This window comes from Centruroides sculpturatus, unplaced genomic scaffold (genome assembly GCF_000671375.1).
Source record: "Centruroides sculpturatus isolate CEXI.00-Female unplaced genomic scaffold, Cexi_2.0 scaffold348, whole genome shotgun sequence".
NCBI classification, from domain to species: Eukaryota; Metazoa; Arthropoda; class Arachnida; order Scorpiones; family Buthidae; genus Centruroides; species Centruroides sculpturatus.
The window spans coordinates 534,511-543,866 of record NW_019384859.1 but is presented as its reverse complement, the minus strand read 5'-3'; the positions used below and the strand labels follow the sequence as shown (position 1 = coordinate 543,866).

Here is a 9,356-nt window from a genome sequence, read left to right as displayed (position 1 = left end):
CTTATTTCTTTAGTTCTTTTCCTAATATATAAGATAGATTAATATAGTTGATAAGTTTTGGCATCAACGTAAAATTAACAATCGTCTCACATGAGAAATTGTTGTCTATGTGACCTATGTGTATAATGTATTCATGAAAAATAAATTGTTGTTAAATAAATAAAGTCTTTGTGTGAGCTTCATGCCTCATAAACTACAGTAAATTACTGCATTATCACTACAATTATAATTGATGTGAAAAAATTTACTTAAATAGAATGTTTTGTCAGGAGGTAGTATGTATTGAGGAATACAAACAACTGAATCTATTTATCAATCCTCACTCACTTGGTCAATATAAATGAATGATACAATTATTAAAGCATATATTGAAGCTAATTGTTTGCACTGCCTCAAATACATGATGTTCTAACTTAATATGCCACACAGAATTAATTATTTCATGATTTTTATTTTATATAAAAATCTTTTAGGTAAGTTAATTAAGTTCTGTATTTTTAGCAATGGTCTCAGAAAGTTATGCACATTTCTAGTCAATAATTTTGATTTTGAAAAAATAGTGATAGGAACATTTATGACCATGACTTAATAACTACATATATATCATTTCTAGATATGTTATCAAATATTACAGAATTAGTTTTTGAATATAAGGAAAATATAATGATATTCCATGAAATTTATTTACCTTAAATCGAGAACTCCATTGTTTATATGAAAAAAAGACAATTGATGACATAAATTTGAGATTATCTATAATATAATTTGCAAAACATTTAAGATTGTTTATTTATCTATGGTGTGTTATGGAAAAGTAAAGATTGTAAATAATATGAATAAGGTATTTTTAAATTATTATTAACATAATTCAATATTTCCAGGTTCAGAACAGAAAAAATCAAATTATTAATCCTTGTTCAAAATGGCTAAATGCATCATCTTGGGATAGTATTTCAGAATTAAATAATTTAAGGAATTTTCATGGAATTGTTTCTTCTTTTGAACAAATTTCAGATCAATGGTTTTTATGGTTTAATCAGCCTGATCCAGAAAATCATAATCTTCCTNTTAGAAATGAAAGTAATACGTTTTCGTTTCCTATTGTAAATCTATGAAGGAAATACAGTATTTAAAAATATGTCCGGCAGGTATTTAGATAAAGCCTATTATCTAGTTAGCAATTATTGCGTTTATAGTGATAAAATCAAATTGACTTATTGAGGTAACTGATAGAAAAATGTAGAAAATTGTATCCAGTACAAAATCTGCTTTTTTTCGTTTTTTAGGTGGAGAAATTAGAATTGTTTTCAATAAAGTCATTAATCATGAGCATAATGACATTTAAGATAAAGCTTGGCTTAAAATTAACAAAAAAGTTATTATTTTTTTTAGAATTTTTAAGAAACGTTGTGTAAAGATGAGTACGAATTTAAATCATGCGATTAAAATTCATGATTTAAAATCTGTTGTAGTAATTTATGATTTCTTATACGATTTTTTACTTTACATCGTATTATTGACGAAGAATTCACATCAGTAATATAATCGATACCAGAGATGACTTTAAAGTAGTAAGCAATCACCTTAACTCTCAAGCTTCTAGATGCTAACAATACAGATGATGAAACTTGCTTGCTTGAATGAAATGTAAACAGCATTCGGGATTTTCGGGTGTTGAATTATTTTTCTGATAATTCAAAAGAAATCGGTAGTCTTAAACTTTATCCTGCGGTGATGACATTATTATAAGATATAACATAAGTTCAGTATAGCAGGAATGATTGAAACGCCAGATTGTCAAATGTCTTATTTGAGAAATTGCTTCTTAATAAAAATGGTTTATTTTAAAAAATACATTGATTTAATTACAATAATTAATAGGCTATATTGTTTACTGGTGTATTATTTTACAGTATTTGAAACTCTTTCCATCCTGTGTGCATTGAGAAAGTTTCTTTTTAGGAAACCCATAACGGGTTTGGCCAGGCCCGTAGTGGGGTAGCGGATGGTGAAAGATAGTACCTGAAATATCCGGACTAACCATTTCGTCCGGATTCGATCCCGGGTCTTCCAGATCGGTTAAGATGGCAGCCCGCCGCTTTGGAATTAGAAATAACTTAGGAAAATTTGAATTCTGAATTCTGATTTCGATTTCAAATTTAATATTTAATAGGTAATTTAATAATTAAATACTTTTTCGAATTTTTGATAATAGCCAGGTTATGGCCGAAGTTTTCATCTGTTAAGATGGCAGCCCGCCGCTTTGGAATTAGAAATAACTTAGGAAAATTTGAATTCTGAATTCTGATTTCGATGTTAAATTTAATATTTAATAGGTTCAATAAAATATTCGTTGTTATTCTTTTAAAGCATTTTCTTCACTTACAAGCAAAAAACAAAATAACTTGTTTATGTAACTATTCAAAATTTATCAATATTCTTTGTTTAACTTGCCTGCCAAAAACAAGGAAACTGGCATCAACATAGCTTATGTTGGATACACCTTAAGATTTCTTCATTAGAGGTTCACCAAACATAAAAAATGATATTAAAAGAAGAGGATCTGTTACAGTTTTATCCTCTATTGCACAACTACCCAGTACAGAGGTAGATTGGTAGATATGTAAAATCATCAGAACTATCTCTCACCCCTCCTATGCCAGCACTATTTGTCAGCATTTTTATTCAAAAAGCAGTGTTTTTCTACCAATGTCCCAGCTATTCCCCGTTCTAAGTATGAAATTTATAATCACTCTGTTGCCAACACGTATAAACAGCATGGACAATGACTTTGTGGTGTTTGTTGTGACAAGTACAAAGTCCCGCGAGAGGAAAATTACAAAATAAATACTCGCCAGATATTTTTTTGACACAAAGTTATTTATTTTTGCTTCGAACAGGTTCGTACTTATAACTAATCCTTATACTACTTACAACTAAAGAAGGAAAAAGAAGGAATAGACAGATAAGAATAGTTTAAGATGAAGATGGAAATACCCGGGATTTTCTTGTGTTCACAATCTTGGGTGGGATACTACACTGGAACTTTACTTGGGATGTTACTTCTCGTCCTTCCTGTGGACCTCTCGTATGGTTCTTTCTGTGGCTCTCTTCAATGTTTCCATTTAGGAATTTCTTCCTGCAAGTTCTCTGGCTTCACGTAGCCTCCAATTGCTTTATACTCAATCTAGAGCGCTACCTCCTCTTTACTCTTCTTCTTCAGAATTCGAGCCCAAATTTCTTTTTATCAAAGTCTCGTAGTCTCCGGTCGTCCTACACATGATATGAACCCTACCTTATCTCGTTCGTTCTCCTCAAGTGCTCGACCCAGACTTTCCTTTTCCTTTTGTTCTCCAGCCTTAGGGTCCTACCCTAAGGCTGGAGAGCAAAAGGAAAAGGAGTTCACCCTTTGTTCTACTCTCATTTCTTGGAATTGGTAATCCCACCCAAGGGAAAAAGGTTGGAAGGGAAAGTTCTAGGAAAAGTGAGAAACAAAGGAACAAAGAAAAAGTTAAAACTAACTAAAATTAATACATATTTTTATACAATTTTATGGCCGACGGCCACAACTTTCTTTGTCTTACTTGGTAATATATTTAATGTTAATGTCACAATATTTTTAATTTTAATAAACTTCCAAAGCATATATAGTGTTTCATAGTAATAGTATAAATTTTTAAAATATTTTCAAAAGTATTCCGAAAGGATAATGTAAAGTCAAGTGATCTTAATCACAGTCATATATTGAAATGAANGCGCCCGCTTTTCTGTTACAATCAATTAGCAATGTCCTTAAGCAAGAGTCTTTGTGTTGGGTCATCGATGTTCCCAGGCAAATTAAATGGGCCAACAATTTTTTTCCCTTCAATTCCTTTCGAAACAGATTCGAAATGAAAATTGTTAATTTTTTTTTTTTAAATTTTTCCGAAAATAATAATATTAAATCAGGCTGTTCATTATGTAACTATATAAACTGTCGCGCACTTAACATTTATTGTTCATTAATTTTGTAATAGCTTCTGTCTCAATTTTAATGAATCGTAAATAAAGTCGTGTAGCAACACCCAAATCAGGAACTAGATCTTGACATTTAAGATATTACCGTATATCCTTGAGCCCGCCCATGATCGAAACCTTCTTTTTTTTTCGTTTATCATTACGATAAAGTTCTGAGGGTCGTTCAAATAAAAATAAATTTAAAAAAAGAACTAAATTAATGAAAGTAAAACGTGTCATTCAAGGGCGTGTCCGTCATTTAACTGTTTATGGGTGCAAAAAACTTGTGGACATGTGGCACCTATTAACTACCATAGAGACGACTTTAACTACTAGTAGTTATCTTTATACTTTGAGTAACATGATAATATTAGATATATATTCTGATGTAAAAAAAACTCAAGAACTTTAAGGGACATTTTAGGAAAATGAACCCGATCATATTACAATTGGCTTACTAGAAAAGTAGAAAAATATAAAAATCTATAATAAATATTCTTTTAAAATGTTCATTTCATTGTTGAAATAATAAATTAACGTTTATTTGTTAATATTGATATTTATATTTTTCTGTATCCACTTCTTAAAGCAGAATGATATCTATTTACTGCTGACTTTGAACTTAAAATAAAAATTAACAAATAAAGTTTTTATCAATAAATTTATTATTTATATTATTTAAAAAATAAAATTTCAAACAAATTTAGTATAGACTTTTTGTGTATTAGAATGATTTTAAAGTATATTTAGTTAAAAATTTTAGCATAAAACAATAATTATTATNGATTCACAAAAGTGAAGATTCTCCCAGTAATATTTTATATGTACCAGTATATATTTTTAAGTAAGCTGTATATATATATATATATATATACATTTTACAAGGAATTATAATTTGATTGATTTTGTTGCATTAATTTCATATGTGGATCTTTATTGTCATCATCATCAGCTGAAGAATTAACACGATAATAATAATTATAATAATAAATTAATAATTATAAAGAAATTAATAAATGATTTTAAATATGATTTTGCGTTTATAAAATAGTCTATTGAAATAGTCGTATAATGAAATTAGCTACACATAATAAAACAGTTGGAGAAAATTGTTTGGCAAATTGTTTTTTTTTTCCAAACAGCTGAAAATTTCGATGAATATATTATTAAAATTAGAACATACATTTCAATAGGAATAGAACGAAAAGAAACCCAATTCATAAGGCTATAGGTCAGAAGAATAGTCCACACCACCCATACGTGGAATGTGGTTGACTCGAAAATCCAAATAAGTTACCTATGTGGTCCAATAAGGTGACCCGGCACCAATAGGCCTACTTCAAGGTTATAAAGTAGTTTTCTACATTTTCATTTGCGTTTTTCATCATCTGACACTACGTATATATAGGGACCCGTGTCATACCGAAAGCATATTCATCGATCACTTCCAATTTGAAGCAGTTGAAGCATGAAGGTAGGAAAACATTGTTAAGTCAATATGGCACTTAAGGATTACTTAGTTATATATAATGGGTTCTACATCAAATTATTTCGTTTATACAGGTACTAGCAATCTTTATTGTAGCCCTTGTGGCTGCAGCATGGGCTGAAGAGGAAGCCAAAAAGACCGAAGAAGTTGTTGAAGTAGCCGAATCTAGATACTACGACGATTACGATGGATACGGAAGTTACGGAAGAGGTTACGGACACCGTGCCCGATACGGACGTGGTTACGATGACTACGGCTATGGAAAATACGGAGATTCCGGACGTTACGGAGACCGTGGATACGGTGCCTACGGCGGACACAAATATGGCCTCTACAAAGGACACGACCGTTACGGAGGACACAGCGGTGCCCACGATCGTTACAGGGATATAGATGCCTACGGTCGTAACAAGGGAGCCGGTTACGAAAGAGCCTACGCTTACGACAAGCAAGCAGCTTACAGGGATCACGCTGGAGACCGTGGCCATTACGGTGGTTACTACGGAGATCACGGAAGACTCGGACACCACAGCCGTGGCCATTACGGAAAATTCGGACACGACCGTTATGGTGGTTACGACAAATACGGTAGCTCCGGTTACGGCAGACGTGGTTACGATCACGGAGATTATGGCAAACACGGATACGACTATGGCAACCACGGTTACGGATACCGCCCACACGGTTATTATGGTACTCGTTATGGTGGTTATTACGGACCTAAGGACTACTACTAAACAATAAAAAAGTACGGGCTTAATTCTATATTTATACTTTCACTATCCAAATTATGACTTTCATTAATGAAATTTTTTATCTTGTTTTTCAGGGTCATCTTCCCATACAGCGTCATCTGCTTCTTGATGTTGTAAATTAATTTATTCAAAATAAATTATTTTTTTCTGTTACAATCAATTAGCAATGTCCTTAAGCAAGAGTCTTTGTGTTGGGTCATCGATGTTCCCAGGCAAATTAAATGGGCCAACAATTTTTTTCCCTTCAATTCCTTTCGAAACAGATTCGAAATGAAAATTGTTAATTTTTTTTTTTAAATTTTTCCGAAAATAATAATATTAAATCAGGCTGTTCATTATGTAACTATATAAACTGTCGCGCACTTAACATTTATTGTTCATTAATTTTGTAATAGCTTCTGTCTCAATTTTAATGAATCGTAAATAAAGTCGTGTAGCAACACCCAAATCAGGAACTAGATCTTGACATTTAAGATATTACCGTATATCCTTGAGCCCGCCCATGATCGAAACCTTCTTTTTTTTTCGTTTATCATTACGATAAAGTTCTGAGGGTCGTTCAAATAAAAATAAATTTAAAAAAAGAACTAAATTAATGAAAGTAAAACGTGTCATTCAAGGGCGTGTCCGTCATTTAACTGTTTATGGGTGCAAAAAACTTGTGGACATGTGGCACCTATTAACTATCATAGAGACGACTTTAACTACTAGTAGTTATCTTTATACTTTGAGTAACATGATAATATTAGATATATATTCTCATGTAAAAAAAACTCAAGAACTTTAAGGGACATTTTAGGAAAATGAACCCGATCATATTACAATTGGCTTACTAGAAAAGTAGAAAAATATAAAAATCTATAATAAATATTCTTTTAAAATGTTCATTTCATTGTTGAAATAATAAATTAACGTTTATTTGTTAATATTGATATTTATATTTTTCTGTATCCACTTCTTAAAGCAGAATGATATCTATTTACTGCTGACTTTGAACTTAAAATAAAAATTAACAAATAAAGTTTTTATCAATAAATTTATTATTTATATTATTTAAAAAATAAAATTTCAAACAAATTTAGTATAGACTTTTTGTGTATTAGAATGATTTTAAAGTATATTTAGTTAAAAATTTTAGCATAAAACAATAATTATTATCAATCATTTAATATATAATCTAATTTGACTATATATATATATACATTTTACAAGGAATTATAATTTGANTTAGGGGTACAGAAAAAAGTTAGTTATTATGGCAGAAAAAATAATACTAGGCACAGCATTTTTTTTAAAATAAATTGAACTAGTTTATAATTATTTTACTTATTACACAAGAGTTTAAGGTAATACGAATTATTATTTGCGTGACTCTTTTTAATATTGATTATGTAAATGCACCGCACTGAAAATGGAAAAAGTGTATCAATTACTTCCGTTTCCGCTCTGGATCATATTGTAAAATTATAAATGTCATATCTTACTATGTAATTGATGCTAAACTTTATATAAAAATTATTTTTAGACGAATACTACAAGATATTTTATAATTAATTAATTTAACTGATGCTTTGAGAAACCATGAGAAAGCTCGACGCATCATATTTACAAATGGGCGCAATGATGATGTATTATTAACTTAAAAAATGATATAAAATGTCTATAATTTTTCGATTTACATATAAATCAGGTTGATAGAAATCTTTTACATATTCTTTTCTTTTAAACGTATAAATTTATAACATCGTATTAGTTATTCGTTACGCAAAGTACTGTACATTACCGTCGCATAGTGAATCGAAATGGCGGTTGAACATGATATCGCCTTCTCGTTAAGTCCCTATTACAATAATATTTCATTAATAAGTTACTGATATATAAACAGGACATTACCGAAATTAATATAATAACATTTTCATATTTATATGGTAAAAAATTTGCATATAATTTACAAATATATTCCAAAATAAAATATGTTTGTGTAGAATGTTCTAAATGATTTGTCCTTCAATGCCCGTTCTAATGTTAACATGAAAGTCACAGAAAATCTTAGTTATCAGTTTTATTTTTGAGGAGGTGGCACATAAAAGTAAAGCACGCCACACCCGTGACCGAAAGATGTTATGGTTTCGTGACCGAAAAACATGTAGCAAGCCTACACCAAATAGCTTGAAGGAACTTCAAAAAAAATTAGAAAAATCGTTTTATCAATTTAAAAAGTATGTATATAACACGAATTTCTATACAAGTAAATTTCTTGCCCGGAAGGTTGATTTTACTTCAAAACATTTTTTGTAAACTTCTTAAGCTTAAAAAATTTCTTTCGTAGATTAAAAAAATGCCATGTTTTACTTTATTCCGCTAAAAACATGCTTTTAACTTTAATTTCATCACTTAAAAATTAATGTAAAAGACTTTTAAAATATATTTTCTGATATAAGCTTCATGTTTTTAAATTTTTATCTATCGTTAGCGGCAGTAAACACGCCAACATTACTTATTAAGTTTACATTATTGTCCTTTTGTAGTGTAATTTTCCGTTTCTTTATAGAAACGAATTGTTTGTAAGATAATTTTCATCTTCTTAAATTGCTTCTACCGAAAACCTTCACAAACGTTTCACAATAAACAATTAAATTTCATAATTGGCTTTTAACTAACGTCCAACAGATCTTATTGAATTTTAAAATTCATATATAAAATAGTTTGTTAATTATTGTTATTATTTTAATTGAATGATTTTCAATTAATGTATTCTTATTAATTTTTTAAATATAATATACATAAATGTAATTAGGTTTCTTCTGTTGCAACGTGAATAAATCGTGATGTATAATCACTAGCTTTGGTTTATGAAATTGTTACAAATCTAGAACATTACCTAAAGTAAGGGTGTAAAAGTTTTTACTGGTGTAAAAATAATCATTAAAATTATGCCAAATTTATAATTTTATTTGATTTTTATCTGATAAAGTATATTGAGTGTATAGGCTCATAAGTTCATTATTGCATTGTTGACAGTGCAATAATAATTAGCATTTCATTAATTAAAATTATGCTTATTGTAGATATATTGTTGCTATATGCTGAATTAGCAACAAAATAATATATATATA

The 9,356-nt window shown here is 29.6% G+C and overlaps 1 protein-coding gene across 1 annotated transcript; it reads left to right on the top strand.

Annotated features, from left to right (window-relative positions):
• The first annotated feature begins 5,382 nt into the window (after positions 1-5,382).
• On the top strand, positions 5,383-6,382 carry LOC111630630 (putative eggshell protein). Its single transcript, XM_023374759.1, has 3 exons — positions 5,383-5,470; positions 5,560-6,233; positions 6,315-6,382. Exons 1-2 carry the CDS (start codon positions 5,465-5,467, stop codon positions 6,220-6,222), a joined length of 669 nt encoding a protein of 222 aa, XP_023230527.1. The 5' UTR covers positions 5,383-5,464; the 3' UTR covers positions 6,223-6,233; positions 6,315-6,382.
• Positions 6,383-9,356: the final 2,974 nt, after the last annotated feature.